Source organism: Sceloporus occidentalis, unplaced genomic scaffold, assembly GCF_023333645.1.
Source record: "Sceloporus occidentalis isolate IW3139 unplaced genomic scaffold, rSceOcc1.0.p SCAF_56, whole genome shotgun sequence".
Classification (NCBI taxonomy): Eukaryota; Metazoa; Chordata; class Lepidosauria; order Squamata; family Phrynosomatidae; genus Sceloporus; species Sceloporus occidentalis.
In genome coordinates, this window is record NW_028317036.1 from 4,734,906 (window position 1) to 4,754,622 (window position 19,717).

Sequence of the window (19,717 nt, forward strand, 5' to 3'; positions counted from 1 at the left end):
TTATGAGATTTCACTAACTGATGGATATAAGAGAGGATGGATGTTGTTAAGAACCTGGGACCTTCCCTGTGAAGGCTCCCTCACTTCCGGGAAGATCCATGCATGCTGAGGGCACAAGGAGGGCTATCTCCAGACATCCTTATGTTGGAGTGGAGTAGGATAGGCAGTGATCTCTGTAGGGCCAATGCCACTAGTTTGCCCTGAGAAGGAGCAAACTGACCTGGAGATGCGGCGAAGTATGATGTTTACCATAAATGCCAAAGGCCGCAATTTTCCCACAAACAGCTAAAGAAGTCCTACGTGTAGTAACTGTAACTGGAGTTTATATAATGTTTAGCCCTTGATTTCGAGATATATACACATACAAAACCATTCTATAAAATCCAGTTACAGTTACCACATGTATTTGCTGTGAAGGATACATGTTCTGCCCTATCGGATTGTGTCCCTATGAGCCCAGGCTGTGCATTTTATGAAAATAACATCAATTTTGCATAGGTGTCACATTATTCTGCCTCGTTGCCGGGACTGGAAACCTGTGGACACCGATGAATACAGAAAACTTAAATGAAGCTGCATTCGCCATGCACAGGGAGGCGATAAATCTCTACTGCCCACAGAAACCTGTGAGTGATGTTCACGGAACCGCAAATGGTTTAAATGTAACCAAAAGTGGTATATCTGACGTCAAATATAACATTAATCTCTTTAAATACAGATTGACGCATAACATATAGAAAACAGTAGCTGCGGTACATTGATTTCTGAAGTATTTCGTCATAGCTGCACGGTATAACTTTGTATCCAGTGCATAGTACAGAGGAGTTTAGCACTTGCGGCTAATGCTCCAAGTTTAGATCCGAAGAGTGCTGAGTGTGCTTAGGTGCCTGTCATCTTTTACAGAGGGCACCCGGGATTTGTTGAGCCCTCATTTAGGCAAGCAAGTGTTTTAAATGTATTTTATGCGGATATAACCACAGTCTCACCCACCTGTGTGAGTTACATGTTCCCCCAGTGCTTGTTTTGTACAATCCTCTGGTGAGGGCAGAGGCAAGTGCTTCTGCTGGCACTGGTACTGTGCTAGTGGAGACCGCAGTCCCATCCACTACCACAGTCTCTGGGGCCACAGAGAGAGGTGAGCAGAGGCCAGCGGTACTCTGCCCCGATGCCAGCTCTTCTGCTGGTGCTGTAATACCCAGTCACTATGGGAAGGAGTGGGAGCGAGTCAGCCGGTTAGGAGGACCTTATGAGAGCGTCGCGGCACGCGACGTCAGATATACCACTTTCGGTTACATTTAAACCTTTTGCGGTTCCGCGAACATCACTCACAGGTTTCTGTGGGCAGTAGAGATTTATCGCCTCCCTGTGCATGGCGAATGCAGCTTCATTTAAGTTTTCTGTATTCATCGGTGTCCACAGGTTTCCAGTCCCGGCAACGAGGCAGAATAATGTGACACCTATGCAAAATTGATGTTATTTTCATAAAATGCACAGCCTGGGCTCATAGAGACACAATCCGATAGGGCAGAACATGTATCCTTCACAGCAAATACATGTGGTAACTGTAACTGGATTTTATAGAATGGTTTTGTATGTGTATATATCTCGAAATCAAGGGCTAAACATTATATAAACTCCAGTTACAGTTACTACATGTAGGACTTCTTTAGCTGTTTGTGGGAAAATTGCGGCCTTTGGCATTTATGGTAAACATCATACTTCGCCGCATCTCCAGGTCAGTTTGCTCCTTCTCAGGGCAAACTAGTGGCATTGGCCTATTGTTATTACACCCCTGCCCTGCGCATAGATGTTGCTGAGCTGCTGTCTGCTGAGGCTTGGTTGGGGGCGGCCCAGCATAACAAGCATTAAAAGAGGTGGGGTATAAGTGTGTGTGATAAAATGGGAGGGGCTTGTGGGGGTGGAGCCAGGGGGTGGCAAAATTATGTTTTGCCTAGGGTGGAAAAAATCGTTGCACCAGCCCTGAGTCTAGGCGACCAAAGTCTGCCGTCCTGTCAGTCAATCACGGTAGAAAGGAAATGTCCCGCCGCTTGCCACCAATGTGACGGGATGCCCTGTACCCAGTGGCGTCTCCAGCTTTCATATTTAGGGGGGGCACATGGGGGGCCAGGAACCAAAGTTGGGGGCCAATTATAAAACGGTACATATACACTATATATATATATATATATATATACACATATATACACACACACGTTAGGCAGTTATTTCTCATTCTTTAATATTAGCCCCTGCTGATGACAATATATAGAAATATTACACCCTGCTTCTGATATATATTAATATTAACCCCTGCTGCGGATATATATTGATATTAGCCCCTGCTGCGGATATATACTTATATTATACCCTGCTGCCGATATACATAAAAATTATACCCTGCTGCCGATATATATTAATATTTGACCCTGCTACCAGTATATATTAATATTAGCCCCTACTGCCAATATATATTATTAGTCCCTGCAGCCAATATATATATAAACTTAGCCCCTGCAGCCAATATATATTAATATTAGCCCCTGCTGCTGATATATATATAAATACTAGACCCTGCTGCCAATATGAATATAAATACTAGACCCTGCTGCCAATTAATATTAATATTAGCCCCTGCTGCCAATATATGTTAATATCTCCCTCTCCCTCCCAAACTATCCTAACTACCCCCTCTCCCTCCCAATCTATCCTAACTACCCCCTCTCCCTCCCAATCTATCCTAACTACCCCCTCTCCCTCCCAATCTATCCTAACTACCCCCTCTCCCTCCCAATCTATCCTAACTACCCCCTCTCCCTCCCAATCTATCCTATCTACCCCCTCTCTCCCTCCCAATGTATCCCTATCTACCTCTTCTCACTTCCTATCTACCTCTTTTCACTCTCTAACCCCCTCCTAACTTTCTACCCTCCTCCCCCCCCTTTGAAGTTCACTTACCTTGGGCTTGTAGAAGTCCAGCGGCGGGATCGCGAGGTCTCTGTCTTCCTGGTTCTGCCGCAGTGTGCGCGGCTTCATTGCTGAGCGCCGGATATGACATCATATACCGGCGCTCGGCTTGAAATGCCGGCACTGCGACCAAGGCAGAGGCCTCGCGGTCGCGGAAAAGAGTGAGAGGCGCCGAACGGTCGCTGAGAACTTATTCCTCAGCGACCGCTCGGCGCCTCTCTCTCTCTCCTCCGGATCTATTAAAAAAAAAAAAAAAAGACGGCGTTTCAATTGGGGGGGCACACCGGGGGGCACAGCATGATTTAGGGGAGGCCATGGCCCCCTCTGGCCCCCCCCTGCCGACGCCACTGCCTGTACCCCGACTTGGTACATCCCTCAATCGCTGCTTCCCAGCTCTTACAAGAACTGTATAGGGGCACACTCCAAAGCACCGACTCTCCAGTCACACAAATCACTAGCCGAAGCTTAATGCAGGACGAAGTACAAGAACTGTTTATTCAGAGTGACATGCAGGGTTTTAAATACAGACATAAATGCATTTTAAACATAGTGTAATACAATGAAGGGAAGGCAGGGGAAAGACTGGTTTTAACAGCATATTAGTGCAACATGGTGGTGGGGGGTCGGACATTTAAACAGATTAACTGAAACAATGGTTTGTCACTCTCTGGTTGCAAAAGTTATGACGTACAATAAATAATTGCAAAACATCATCTGTGTTGGCAAAGTACACAACCAATCCCAAATCAATATCAGCGCTCCATAGTTACATAGTTCATAAGGTTGAAATAAGACCATCAAGTTCAACCCTTCTACCTAACTTTCCTACTCTTGATCCAAAAGAAGGCAAAAAAAAAACCCTAATTAAGCTAATTCGAATTCTGCCATCAGGGGAAAAAAATTCCTTCTTGACTCCAAGAGGCAATCGGATTTCTCCTTGGATCAAGGATATTAATGTTACTCTACTTATAGCCCTGTATGTCATGCCTTTCTAAAAAAAAATATCCAGACCCCTTTTGAAGGCATCTAATGAGGCTCCAGAATTGTACCGCTCCACAGTCCTCAGAGTCTCTAATGTTTGGGAAATATGGTAAAACCTGTTCCAGGGGAAAATCAATAGGAACTGACCCCCTGTACATAAACACAGATGTCTTTTAGAAGGCCAGGGCGCATAGTCGGTATGGAGAATGCTGGCCCTCAGGCCTCTTCAGGGGCCCCAGTGATGGAGGCTTCTGTTACAATGACGGAGAGCTGCTCCGTTGTGTAATCGTAGGGGCCAGCAGACATACTCTGATGGTGCGATGATCATATCTGCGATTTTTCTGGCTCCGGCTACCCGGAGCCCCTCCCTTGCGGAATGTGTGTAGGTGGTCCGACTGACGTTGCGGGCAGTCCAGCTGGGCACCTGTGGACAACAAAGAAGGACAGTTTCAGGAGTCAGGCAGTGCAGGTACAGGAGCTGCTTTATTATTTCTAGAAGTTTAAAAGCTTACCGTAGAAGTGGATTTACTGAATGAGTGGTCTTTGTTGGGCCCACTTGATCAGCATTTCACAGCTTGGTGTTGAGAAGGATGCCATCTCTTTCCGTCAGCCAGGCTGGGCCCTAGAACAAATAATATAGACAGAAGCAGTACTGATGTAAAGGACTAGATCCAGTAAACGCTGTTAAGCGGTCGGAGAGCTGCTCTGTTGTTTAATGGTAGGGGCCAGCAGACATACTCTGTTGTATGATCAGTGCGATGATCATATCTGCGATTTTTCTGGCTCCGGCTACCCGGAGCCCCTCCCTTGCGGAATGTGTGTAGGTGGTCCGACTGACGTTGCGGGCAAACCAGCTGCGCACCTGTGGACAACAAAAAAGGACAGTTTCAGGAGTCATGCATTACAAGTATAGAAACTATTTTGGTATTTCTAAAAGTTTAAAAGCATGATGTCATGTGTGATGGTGGATGAGCTGCGCTGTGATGGTAGATGGCAGAGGGTGATGTGCTCTGCTGGCATAGTAGATGGCAGAGGGTGATGTGCCCTGCTGGGATGGTAGGTGGCAGAGGGTGGTATGCTCTGCTGTGATGGTATATGGCGGAGGATGGTGTGCTCTGCTGAGATGGTTGTTGGCGGAGGATGGTATGCTCGGCTGGGATGGTTGATGGCGGAGGATGGTATGCTCGGCTGCGATGGTTGGATGGTGGAGGATGGTATGCTCGGCTGGGATGGTTGGATGGTGGAGGATGGTATGCTCGGCTGGGATGGTTGGATGGTGGAGGATGGTATGCTCGGCTGCGATGGTTGGATGGTGGAGGATGGTATGCTCGGCTGGGATGGTTGGATGGTGGAGGATGGTATGCTCGGCTGGGATGGTTGGATGGTGGAGGATGGTATGCTCGGCTGGGATGGTTGGATGGTGGAGGATGGTGTCCTCAGCTGCGATGGTTGATGGTGGAGGATGGTATGCTCTGCTCGGATGGTAGGTTCTGTTGTCGTTTGTTGCGCCTTCAATGCTTGATGTGATGCAGCAAGGAGGTGGTGTCCCAATCTGGTGACTTCAGCAACAATCTTCTGTAACTAATTTCTGAAGAAGAAAAAAAAAAAAGATTAAACTACTACTACTATACTACTATTGATAAAAGACAGTCCAGGCACAGCATGGGTGTCCTCTGATGGTCTGGTGCAATTAGCCTCCAAGAATGAGAGGTCGTTCCTCAGTTGTTGATGGAGATCCTCAGTTGTTGAAAGCTGTTGAAAGAAGAAAGATTATACCCTGATTTAAAGAACATGTCAACAGTTCTTACAAAACTTTTGAACTATTGCTAGAAAGTCTCGGATGGTTTAGTATAACATGTGTAGGGCTGCAACAACGAATCGATAAAATCGATAATAATCGATTATGAAAATCGTTGTCAACGATTTTCATAATCGATTAGTTGAATCGATTTTTATCGATTTATAAAATTATGTTTTTCAGAGCAAACGCTCTGAAAAACTCCCGTCCTTCTATAATCCGATCTCAAACAGAGATCGGATTATAACTGTAGAATCCAGACCCCCCGCAAAGCTGCAGGAGACCTGGATCCTCTCTGCCACCCGGTGAGGGTCTGTGCAAAACACACAGACATCCTCCGCTTCTCCCCTCCACTTCCGCCGGGGCTTCTATTACTGAACCCGGCGTCATGTGACCTTCCGGTGCGGCTTCCATCATGGAAGCCCCAACGGAAGCGGAGGGGAGAAGCGGCTGTCTGCGCGCATCACACAGACCCCTACCGGCTGCCGGAGAGGATCCAGGTCCCGCTGCAGCGCCTGCAGGGGATTTGGATTTAAGTGGGCGATGTGCGCAACCTCCGGTACTTCATCTCGCTGCCACTTCCACCTGCCCCACCAGGGGTTAATATATCAACAGAAGAAAAACAGGACAAGTAAGCAGCACTGGGTAAGTATTATCTTTATTTTTATGCTCATTTGCCCTGTGTTTCTTCTGTTGATATATTAACCCCTGGTGGGGCAGGTAGAATTTTTGCGGGATCTATTAATTATGTGCATTTGTGGGTTTTTTTTATGTCTATAATATTTGATTTATTGTCCATATATTTATATATATTTATATTGTATTGTGTATTTTTTTTGTCTATATTTAATAAATATAAATATAAAAAACAATTTTAGTGATGTCAGTTTTTCTTATATCGGGGGGGGCATAGGACATATCAGGGGGCACAGTGGCATAAAGGGGCTATAAGGCATATCAGGGGGGACAGTGGCATAAAGGGGCTATAAGGTGTATCAGGGGGGACAGTGGCATGAAGGCGCTATAAGGTGTATCAGGGGGGACAGTGGCATAAAGGGGCTATAAGGCATATCAGGGGGGACAGTGGCATAAAGGGGCTATAAGGCATATCAGGGGGGACAGTGGCATAAAGGGGCTATAAGGTGTATCAGGGGGGACAGTGGCATAAAGGGGCTATAAGGTGTATCAGGGGGGACAGTGGCATGAAGGCACTATAAGGCATATCAGGGGGCACAGTGGCATCTCAGTGGCATATAGGGGTAAAAGGCATATCGGGGCATGGTGGCATATCAAGGGTAAAGGTATATAGGGGGCTATAAGGCATATCAGGAGGGCACAGTGGCATATCGGGGCACTGTGGCATATATGGGGCTATAAGGCATATCAGGGGGCACAGTGGCATATTAGGGGACAAAGTGGCATATCAGTGGCATATAGGGGGCTATAAGGCATATCAGGAGGGGTATAATGCATATCAGGGGACAGAGTGGCATATAGGAGGTATCCCCTTATACCTCCTATATGCCACTCTGTCCCCTGATATGCCTTATACCCCTCCTGATATGCATTTCTGGGACAGAGAGGCAAGCTGGGGGTGAGATGTGCATAACTGGGCAAAAATAGTTGACATGAATATTTACTAGTAAAGCTTTTTTTGGTATTTTTTGAGTTCTTGTTAAAATATAGCTTTAATTATTATGTCAGTAAAATAAGAAGGCGAATCGTGAAATGCCATTGTAAATTATACGTTTTTATTTAAAATAAACGAAAAATTTGCATATTTTTTTTGTACCCGATTAATCGATTAATCGAAAAAATAATCGGCCAACTAATCGATTATGAAAATAATCGTTAGTTGCAGCCCTAAACGTGTGTGTACTTACCGACAGTGGAAGGTACGGTGGCAAGATTTTACGCGCCTCCAAGTCCTCCCAGTTTAGGCTGCTGTAGAATGGATGCAATCTGATGTCATCGCTGGCACCAAGTCGGCATCTTGGATCTTTCATCAAGAGCTATAAATAAAATAAAAAAAAGCAATTGCTGAATACCACTCTTTTCTGACACTTGGGCCCATTGTCCCTCATTGCCAACATTTTGGAACACCTTATACTCCCATTAGGACTGGCGCATCAAAGAGAATGGTTGACAGAAGGGGATAATTGCTGTCAAAAAGTATATGGAGCCTGATCCCACTCTAACTAAATGAATGCCCCTAACGTGACTCTGTGGCCTTTAACATTGTTGCCACGTACCTAGTCAGATTACCCTCTTTACAGAACGGTCCCCAGGTGTAGACATCGGTGTGTCCCACTCACCTTAGTTAAGATGTCCTTGCTCTCTTCTGTTAGCTGGCTTGGGTACCAGTACTCCTCGGTGACGATGAGGTAGAAGTAATCCCTCTTGGGCAGCCATTCTGAGAATGGGAGGCGCCCCGCCAACATGCTGTAGAGGATGACTCCAAAAGACCACCAGTCCGCTGTAGCGCCGTACGCCTTGTTAAGAAACACCTGCAAGAAAAAAAGTTATAATTTGAGATAACCTTCTCTCTGACCTTCTTTAGAAACAAAATAGATCTCATGATTATATCAGCTCCTAAACTACAGAATAATACAAAAGAAACGAATGTGGCATTTTTATGTGGCACTATACCAAGAATTCAAAAAGTAAGCCTGTTGGACTTAAAAACAAACCCATTTCTTGGTGGACGTTGGTCTTTAGTATACATTTCTAATTTAACCCTTTCTGGTATAGTCCTTCCCTGCACTATATGGTATACTCTGAGGTTCATGGGCTGCACGTGTAATCTACATGTAATTCCTGCAACATACATTGGATACATCTACTAAGGGGGAGGGGCTTTTAAATAGTTTCATTTATTACTTTTACTATTTGATTTGGTGTTTATAGGGAAATAATGGGGTGTTTTAAACATTTTTACCAATATGTTGTGATGCAGTAGTTTATCCTAATTTAGATGCCTGTTAACTAACCCTAGCATCCAGAGGGTTAAATTGTGTTCCCTTTTCCTTGTGTTCCCTTTGCTTCTACCAATATTCAGCAAAATTTGAAAGCACAATATATAAAAATAGAAATTCTCACCTCTGGGGCCATATGGGTGTGTGTCCCTGCTGCTCCTCTGGTTGTGGTGTCCCCGGTGATGTCCTCTGCAACCAGGCCAAAGTCCGCGATCTTCAAATGTCCATCGCCGTCCATCATCACGTTGTCAGGCTTGAGGTCCCTAATCCGAAAGATAAACATTATTTATTTTTAAAATTACATTTTTTTAAAAAGTGCAAAAACAAAACCAGGGAAACAGAAGAGAGAAGAGAGTTCAGATATGAGAGGTCACTATAAAAACAACCGATGAATGACTCCACGTCTGTGTAGAAATTGGACGCCACAGATGATCTCTGCCGAATAAAACCTGGTAGAAGAAAAAAAAAAAAAAAGAGATGAACAGGCTAGTTACGGACATATGGATCATTGTATGGAGCATAGTGATATACATTATGAAACTGTGTCCACTAATAGGTATCCACCCCTGACCCTTACCTCTGCCCAGTCACAGTTCCCCTTCTCTCAGACCCCTTCTCTTTCACGTCATAACTTACTGCGCTGATTGGGGCTGCAACCGGCCGGCTTTCTGGAGATACCTGTCCAGGCTCCCTGCGCTGAGGTACTCCATCACGAGGAATGCGTGGTCCTGATGAAAAAGACACAAAAAAAGCACATGACCATATGTTGAAGCATTCTAGATATAGATGCCCGGTTAGATCTGGAGAAGGAGCATAATGCCAGCCATATATTCAAGTGGACAAGGCTTTCAAATGAAATCTCCTACTGGTGACTGGAAAGCGGCAAAGCCACGGCACAAAAAGGCGCTCTCTCCTGCGAGCTCCAGTATTCTTCTTTCTCGCAGGATGCTGCTGGTACTCGCCGCTCTTTTCCTGATGACTTTTACAGCCACCAGCAGTCCAGCGTTCCTCCAGGAAGCCAGCATGACCTGAATGAAACACAGATGGGAGATACGGTTAGGTCAAGTACATGATGATCAGTAATTGCATTTGCTTAAAGCTTAGCATTAATAAAACGGCTGACCTGGGCCAGGGAATGGCCCAGTTCTCAGGGTGCCCAGTTATTTGGCTACTCATTACTGCAACTTGGCACTGGTGGCACATATACAATAAATGACCCGGTCATAGCGCTTTTAAGCACTAGGCTTCATAGCCTAGTTAAAAATAGCCATATTTAATGTGAAGTGACCAATTGGCATCTGGATTAGGCTGCACAAATGGCCAATGAGCTGAAGTACGGGCAGTGTATTTCTTACAGTGAGACTGTTACTCATTTTCTATTTGAAAACAAAACAAAAAAACCAGTATAATAGATATTTGAATTATTATTTAAAAAGTAAATGTTTTCATCCAATCCCCACTCTTTCTGAATGTTCTAATGTAGTCTAATATATTTTAGATATCCTGGGATTTCCTTGAACAGTAAATTGTAGCTAACATGTCTGGTTTTCCAGGATTATGTTGCCAACTATGGGAAACTCACAAGGTTGTCACTGAAAGGGTTGCACTCTGAGGGCTGGTTGATGTGGTATTTGTAAATATGGATTTCCTTCTGTGTTCTATTTAGCATCAAAGATACATTGTTACATGCCCAATACAGTAGTGATTGAAAGCTCCATCAGCCAATGGCTGCCTTGCCTGCTGCCTAACTGCCACGGAAATGTCTGTTAGCTCCTCAGTCTGCTCCCTCCCATGTAATGATTATCATACAAACTATCTTCCTGTAGCTTTCCAGATCAACCAATTAAGCTCAAATACATGGATATAACTTTCTGGATGGAATTTAAACTGGATAGAAGAAAAGCTTATGGACTTACTCGGCCAAATCCTCCTCTCCCCAGTTGGCGGTGGTATGCGAAGTCCTGTACAGAGAGGCTCCTCGCCGGTCCATCCGTTGATGCGCTTGATGGCCTCCTCTTCTTTTCTGCATCTCTTCGGGGGCTGCTGCTGTCGTCGCCGTCCGCTTCCCTCTTCCTCTTCTTGGGGTTCCCGTCTCCGGTCTTCTTCTTTGATCTTGCTTGAAGGTCTCTCTGCTCAGGTGAAGCTTGGCTCTTCTCCTCAACTCTTCTCTTGGTCTTCCAAATAGCAACAAAAGCCATTCCTTGGGTATACGTGCAAAGCCTCGAAAAACTCAGCTGCCACGTACAGTGCTCGGAAAAGCACAAGGATATGCCAGGCGGCGCCCTATATATATAGGTTTGTGTTGATGATGTCATCGCAAATGACCAGTAAACTGGCATGCGGCGATGGCGGCCATCTTTGTTTGTTTTTTTTTTCTCAGTTGTTTTTTTTGTACATCTTACAAACATGTATGTTAGTAAATCCCTAATTAAAAAAATGATACCAAAACAAATGTAAGATAAACTGCTTTGTTATTAACACGTACAAACCATGCTTTGTCTTTTTAACTATTAAATATTATGGAGTTTTGTGTGTGGTTTTTTAAAAATATATATATTAATGATGATGTAGAGAGGTTCATGTGTCTCTAACTGTATGTATATAATTTTTAAAGGCAGGTAAGTTAGGCTAATGGGTAATTATAACACTTTTCATATAGCCATCTCTTATAAAGTATGTTGCAAAAAATAACTATTTTCTGTGCACCCTTTGAACTTTAGTTAAATAATCTATTTTTCACTATTTAAATATATATATATATATATATATATATATATATATATATATATATATATATATAGTTGTGTGTATATGTGTGTGTATTTACCTTTAGAGTCCCATAAGGTGGGGTGAGGGGGCAAAAGAGGAATTGGTAAATTAGTTACACAGATAAGAAAAGGGAACAAATCCTTGTTGGGGCATTTATCCAGGGGTGTGAAGACGGTAAGGAGCATTTGTAGGAGAGGCTTGGTATGAACATTCTCACACCGCTATTCTTTATGATGGTCCAACGCTAACATATTTACATAGCAGAAGGGCTGAGCCGGCCTGTATACTTCATAATAAAATGGGTGAGGGAACTCTGGAGAAATCTCATCGAGGCCCCCCACATTGCTCATGGTGGGCATTTACAGGGGTCTCTGGTGGGAGACTTAATGATGCGCTATGGACACTGTGCTTATGAGATTTCACTAACTGATGGATATAAGAGAGGATGGATGTTGTGAAGTACCTGGGACCTTCCCTGTGAAGGCTCCCTCATTTCCGGGAAGATCCATGCATGCTGAGGGCACAAGGAGGGCTATCTCCAGACATCCTTATGTTGGAGTGGAGTAGGATAGGCAGTGATCTCTGTAGGGCCGAGATCACCTGGTTTCTACAGGCAGTGTTTGTCATCCTCAAAGCAAGTTTGTCACCAAAACATTTGTAAATAAAAATTATTTATTGCAAAATCATTATGGACAATGCATTCAATATGTCCAAAGTCCTAGAGGGAAGTCCTACATGTAGTAACTGTAACTGGAGTTTATAGAATGTTTATCCCTTGCTTTCGAGGTATATACATACAAAACCGTGCTATAAAATCCCGTTACAGTTACCACATGTGGAACATGCCCAACAAGGTCCTGTCGAATCGAAAACAAAACTCAAAGCAGCAGGAGGCTTGATTCATAGCACCGATCCCTATCTTCATAGAACGGTTTCAATAAACATTGCAGCCATCACATACAGTTAAATGCATATGATAGTTGGGAGGTAACTTCTAATTTTTGTGCTGACACATCCCCCCCCCCCATTATACATAGTTGGGGAAATTCTGTAGAATCCCCCATATGCTGTTATCCTTTCCGACCATCTCTTCAGCTATTTGCTGTGAAGGATACATGTTCTGCCCTATCGGATTGTGTCCCTATGAGCCCAGGCTGCGCGTTTTATGAAAATAACATCAATTTTGCATAGGTGTCACATTATTCTGCCTCATTGCCGGGACTGGAAACCTGTGGACACCGAGGAATACGGAAACTTTAAATGACCCTGCATTCCCCGTGCACAGGGAGGCGATAAATCTCTACTGCCCACAGAAACCTGTCAGTGATGTTCATAGAACCGCAAAAGGTTTAAACGTAACTGAAAGTGGTATACCTGACGTCAAATATAACATTGATCTCTTTAAATACAGCTCACCCAATTTTATGTAGGGTTTTTGTCGCAGTATATGGATAATACACTTTGAAGTACGTTCCTACTGTTACAGAACTACTAGGTTTAAATACTTTTAAAGCAGTTTTATCAGCTGGTTATTCTTCGGAGCCAGGAGACAGTTGGTGGCAGTGGATCACTAGAAATAGGTAGGTCATGGTTAAAGTGGTCTGTGAGTGGTTAGGGCCAGTATCTGACATGAAGACTGAGAAAGAAGTCACAAAAGTGAAGCCAAAACAATAATTTTAGTGGTTAAGTGAGAGGACAATAAACTCAGGCATTCAGGACACTTTGGTCCCTTCTTAAGGGTTAGTTTGGCTAAGTGATGGGAAGTTTGGATCAGTAAAGTGAATCGGATCATTTCGAGTCGTTCGTTGAAATGATCCGATTCATGATCCGAATCTTTGGATCACGCAGTGTGCCTCACAGGAGTTACTGTTTCCCAGTCCCTCCCTGCAGTCACACTGATGACTGGCCCCGCCCCTTTCATTAGAGTTCATGAACCCTCCTGCCTACCTACTCTGGTGATGTCACTGAAGGCAGAGAATCGTTCAGAGAATCGTATCTTACAGAGGTTCGAATCATTCAGAGAATACCACTGACACCATACTTTTATAAATAAATACATTAATAATCTTCACTGCCCCCCAGGATTTAGATTCCCCTTAGTTTGCCCACCTTTACCTCTAACTGCCCCTTAAATTAACGTTATTAAATTAATTAAATTAACCCTCGGTCCTCAGCACTAAATTAACCCTAAACACCCCATTAACCATAGCTGCCCCTAAATTAACTCTTAACACCCCATTAACCATAACTGCAACTAAATTAACCCTAAACACCCCATTGAGGGGCAATTATGGTTGATGGGCTGCTAAGGGTTAATTTAGGGGCAGCTATGGTTAGTGGGGTGTTTAGGGTTAATTTAGGGGCAGGTATGGATAATGGGGTGTTTAGGGTTAATTTAGGGGCAGGTATGGTTAATGGGGTGTTTAGGGTTAATTTAGGGGCAGTTATGGGTAAAGAAAAAATACACCGTAGTGGAACGGTAAAACGGTATTTTACCTAATACACAGGAATACGAGTATTTTTACATTTTTGTTATCTATTATGCAGTTAGTCAGCATATGTTATATACAAACAGAAATTTGGAAAAACCAATAGCCATTTAAGGTCCCCCCTTAATTTATAATGCACCTGACTTACAGAGATTTCCCTTTGCTCCCCTGATATGCCACTCTGCCCCCAGATGCCTCAAGTGGGAATAGCTAATGCCAGTGTCCCCCTTTTGATAAGTGTGAAGCAATTAACTTAGATATAGCAATTTTCACATGTGTTCTTACACATAGTCATGGAGTAGGACCTTTAGAAAAGCTGACAGAGGAACAATACTGGTTTGTGTTACAGCACTAGGTTGGAGAGAAGTACTCAAGGATAATATGAATCATATGATCATAAGAAAGTATATTCCTGTAGCTTTCCAGTTAAACCAATTAAGTTCAAATGCATGGATATAGCTTTCTGTATGGAATTGAAACTGAATCCTCAAACTCATTTTCAGTTATTGGAGCTTTTGAAGAAACCTATTCGAGGTCATTTTCGTTTTGTTTTGTTGTTAAATTGTTTTAATGAGTCCCAAAAGGTGGGGTGAGGGGGCAAAAGAGGAATTGGTAAATGGGTTACACTGATAATAGAAGGGAACAAATCCTTGTTGGGGAATTTATCCAGGGGTGTGAAGACGGTAAGGAGCATTTGTAGGAGAGGCTTGGTTTGAACATTCTCACTCTGCTATTCATTATCATGGTCCAACGCTAACATATTTACATAGCAGAAGGGCTGAGCCGGCCTGTATACTTCATAATAAAATGGGTGAGGGGACTCTGGAGAAATCTCATCGAGTCCCCCCACATTGCTCATGGTGGGCATTTACAGGGGTCTCTGGTGGGAGACTTAATGATGCGCTATGGACACTGTGCTTATGAGATTTCACTAACTGATGGATATAAGAGAGGATGGATGTTGTTAAGAACCTGGGACCTTCCCTGTGAAGGCTCCCTCACTTCCGGGAAGATCCATGCATGCTGAGGGCACAAGGAGGGCTATCTCCAGACATCCTTATGTTGGAGTGGAGTAGGATAGGCAGTGATCTCTGTAGGGCCAATGCCACTAGTTTGCCCTGAGAAGGAGCAAACTGACCTGGAGATGCGGCGAAGTATGATGTTTACCATAAATGCCAAAGGCCGCAATTTTCCCACAAACAGCTAAAGAAGTCCTACGTGTAGTAACTGTAACTGGAGTTTATATAATGTTTAGCCCTTGATTTCGAGATATATACACATACAAAACCATTCTATAAAATCCAGTTACAGTTACCACATGTATTTGCTGTGAAGGATACATGTTCTGCCCTATCGGATTGTGTCCCTATGAGCCCAGGCTGTGCATTTTATGAAAATAACATCAATTTTGCATAGGTGTCACATTATTCTGCCTCGTTGCCGGGACTGGAAACCTGTGGACACCGATGAATACAGAAAACTTAAATGAAGCTGCATTCGCCATGCACAGGGAGGCGATAAATCTCTACTGCCCACAGAAACCTGTGAGTGATGTTCACGGAACCGCAAATGGTTTAAATGTAACCAAAAGTGGTATATCTGACGTCAAATATAACATTAATCTCTTTAAATACAGATTGACGCATAACATATAGAAAACAGTAGCTGCGGTACATTGATTTCTGAAGTATTTCGTCATAGCTGCACGGTATAACTTTGTATCCAGTGCATAGTACAGAGGAGTTTAGCACTTGCGGCTAATGCTCCAAGTTTAGATCCGAAGAGTGCTGAGTGTGCTAAGGTGCCTGTCATCTTTTACAGAGGGCACCCGGGATTTGTTGAGCCCTCATTTAGGCAAGCAAGTGTTTTAAATGTATTTTATGCGGATATAACCACAGTCTCACCCACCTGTGTGAGTTACATGTTCCCCCAGTGCTTGTCTTGTACAATCCTCTGGTGAGGGCAGAGGCAAGTGCTTCTGCTGGCACTGGTACTGTGCTAGTGGAGACCGCAGTCCCATCCACTACCACAGTCTCTGGGGCCACAGAGAGAGGTGAGCAGAGGCCAGCGGTACTCTGCCCCGATGCCAGCTCTTCTGCTGGTGCTGTAATACCCAGGCTCTGGGGCAGTCCGCCAAACACTGTCTAGCAGCTGTCGGTATGCCCTTTCCAGCTGCCGCCCTTTTATGACCACATAGTCCAGATCAGGTCTTCTTCGAGACCAAGCATAGCCTCTGTATTCTCCAATGTCCTCCAGATCAGAGTCCCCTTCACTGCGGAATTCAAAGAAATCAGTGAGACTCTCCCACAACAATCCAGGGCCATCAAAATCCTCTCCCTCTGGAGACCATTCTGTCACATTCCCCAAATATGCTTGCTGTGCATGCCGCTGCAGAGCCCGATATCGGCTGTCCAGCTCTACCTCCTGTTGTACCAGCTTGTCCAATTCGGATACCCATTGCTCCTGGGGTTGCTATCCCAGGAATGTCATCCATCGGTCCCGCTGGTCCCTAATCCTTTGTCTGGAGCTTGGAATACACTGACCTCGGCATATAACCCCTTAAGGACAATGGGCGGTCCCTAAACCCATTGAAAACAATGCATTTTGAGCCTGTACATGTACGGGCTTTGTCATTAAGGGGTTAATAGCCTCCTGGAGGGCCACCTCCCATAGTGACCCTTGAATCTGTTGCCTCAGTTCCTGATATTGTTCCGGAGGCAGAGCAGGAGGGGATGACCCGCAGCAGCCCCTGGTATTCTGAGGCCACGTCCGTGTCCCTGTCTAGGCAGGGCCGGCGCCACCTATAGGCAAAGTAGGCGCCCGCAGAGGGGCCCCATAATATGCCTTTTAACCCCCTTTATGCCACTGTGCCTCCAGAAATGCCTTTTAACCCCCTTTGTGCCACTCTGCCTCTAGAAATGCCTTATATCCCCCTACATGCCACTCTGTCCCATGATGTGCCAGAGTGGCATATAGGGGTATAAGGCATTTCTGGAAGCAGAGTGGCATATAGGGGGTATAAGGCATTTCTGGATGCAGAGTGGCATATAGGGGGTTAAGGCATATCATGGGGCAGAGTGGCATATAGGAGTGTATAAGGCATATTATGGAGGCATAGTGGCATATAGGGTGTATAAGGCATTTTGGGGGGCAGAGTGGCAAGCCTGGGGCAGATGTGCATAACTGGGGGAGGGGCAGGCTGGCTGGCAAATAAAAGTAAATAAAAACAAGAAAAAAAATTTCTCAATCATAGCTTTTATTAAATATTAAAAAATAGTTTAAATGAATTAATAAAGAAATAAAAGTTTCTTACAAGAATATCGTGAAGAATAATGTGATCACTGAATAAAATGGAACTTTTCAAATTTAATTTATTAGGGCCTTTTAACACTTTTGCTTTCTGGCATTTTAATACAAATAGTGTGATAAAAACAATGGTTTATAGTTATTTGTATGGCAAATAGTGTGACTCGGGTATGCATTAGGGGTGCGTGTGGGTACATGAGCTTCACCGCGAGATAAACTAAAATATGGTGCTGGTCTTCAAATGTTTCCAGGACTGCTTTTCATTCCCAGTCCGGCCCCGGCCGCGGTCATTCATTAGAAGCGCGGCCGCGGCTCGCAGTCACTATGGGAAGGAGTGGGAGCGAGTCAGCCGGTTAGGAGGACCTTATGAGAGCGTCGCGGCACGCGACGTCAGATATACCACTTTCGGTTACATTTAAACCTTTTGCGGTTCCGCGAACATCACTCACAGGTTTCTGTGGGCAGTAGAGATTTATCGCCTCCCTGTGCATGGCGAATGCAGCTTCATTTAAGTTTTCTGTATTCCTCGGTGTCCACAGGTTTCCAGTCCCGGCAGTGAGGCAGAATAATGTGACACCTATGCAAAATTGATGTTATTTTCATAAAATGCACAGCCTGGGCTCATAGAGACACAATCCGATAGGGCAGAACATGTATCCTTCACAGCAAATACATGTGGTAACTGTAACTGGATTTTATAGAATGGTTTTGTATGTGTATATATCTCGAAATCAAGGGCTAAACATTATATAAACTCCAGTTACAGTTACTACACGTAGGACTTCTTTAGCTGTTTGTGGGAAAATTGCGGCCTTTGGCATTTATGGTAAACATCATACTTCGCCGCATCTCCAGGTCAGTTTGCTCCTTCTCAGGGCAAACTAGTGGCATTGGCCTATTGTTATTACACCCCTGCCCTGCGCATAGATGTTGCTGAGCTGCTGTCTGCTGAGGCTTGGTTGGGGGCGGCCCAGCATAACAAGCATTAAAAGAGGTGGGGTATAAGTGTGTGTGATAAAATGGGAGGGGCTTGTGGGGGTGGAGCCAGGGGGTGGCAAAATTATGTTTTGCCTAGGGTGGAAAAAATCGTTGCACCGGCCCTGAGTCTAGGCGACCAAAGTCTGCCGTCCTGTCAGTCAATCACGGTAGAAAGGAAATGTCCCGCCGCTTGCCACCAATGTGACGGGATGCCCTGTACCCAGTGGCGTCTCCAGCTTTCATATTTAGGGGGGGCACATGGGGGGCCAGGAACCAAAGTTGGGGGCCAATTATAAAACGGTACATATACACTATATATATATATATATATATATATACACATATATACACACACACGTTAGGCAGTTATTTCTCATTCTTTAATATTAGCCCCTGCTGATGACAATATATAGAAATATTACACCCTGCTTCTGATATATATTAATATTAACCCCTGCTGCGGATATATATTGATATTAGCCCCTGCTGCGGATATATACTTATATTATACCCTGCTGCCGATATACATAACAATTATACCCTGCTGCCGATATATATTAATATTTGACCCTGCTACCAGTATATATTAATATTAGCCCCTACTACCAATATATATTATTAGTCCCTGCAGCCAATATATATATAAACTTAGCCCCTGCAGCCAATATATATTAATATTAGCCCCTGCTGCCGATATATATATAAATACTAGACCCTGCTGCCAATATGAATATAAATACTAGACCCTGCTGCCAATTAATATTAATATTAGCCCCTGCTGCCAATATATGTTAATATCTCCCTCTCCCTCCCAAACTATCCTAACTACCCCCTCTCCCTCCCAATCTATCATAACTACCCCCTCTCCCTCCCAATCTATCCTAACTACCCCCTCTCCCTCCCAATCTATCCTAACTACCCCCTCTCCCTCCCAATCTATCCTATCTACCCCCTCTCTCCCTCCCAATGTATCCCTATCTACCTCTTCTCACTTCCTATCTACCTCTTTTCACTCTCTAACCCCCTCCTAACTTTCTACCCTCCTCCCCCCCCTTTGAAGTTCACTTACCTTGGGCTTGTAGAAGTCCAGCGGCGGGATCGCGAGGTCTCTGTCTTCCTGGTTCTGCCGCAGTGTGCGCGGCTTCATTGCTGAGCGCCGGATATGACATCATATACCGGCGCTCGGCTTGAAATGCCGGCACTGCTACCAAGGCAGAGGCCTCGCGGTCGCGGAAAAGAGTGAGAGGCGCCGAACGGTCGCTGAGAACTTATTCCTCAGCGACCGCTCGGCGCCTCTCTCTCTCTCCTCCGGATCTATTAAAAAAAAAAAAAAAAGACGGCGTTTCAATTGGGGGGGCACACCGGGGGGCACAGCATGATTTAGGGGAGGCCATGGCCCCCTCTGGCCCCCCCCTGCCGACGCCACTGCCTGTACCCCGACTTGGTACATCCCTCAA

General features: G+C 44.6%; 1 protein-coding gene across 1 annotated transcript; it reads right to left on the reverse strand.

Annotated features, from left to right (window-relative positions):
• Positions 1-4,513: 4,513 nt before the first annotated feature.
• On the reverse strand, positions 4,514-10,916 carry LOC149287847 (protein kinase C theta type-like). Its single transcript, XM_089492440.1, has 8 exons — positions 10,635-10,916; positions 9,585-9,746; positions 9,355-9,446; positions 8,873-8,981; positions 8,059-8,250; positions 7,627-7,755; positions 4,784-4,807; positions 4,514-4,567 (listed from the first exon to the last, which is right to left on the reverse strand). Exons 1-8 carry the CDS (start codon positions 10,914-10,916, stop codon positions 4,514-4,516), a joined length of 1,044 nt encoding a protein of 347 aa, XP_089348566.1.
• Between the last annotated feature and the right edge of the window lie 8,801 nt (positions 10,917-19,717).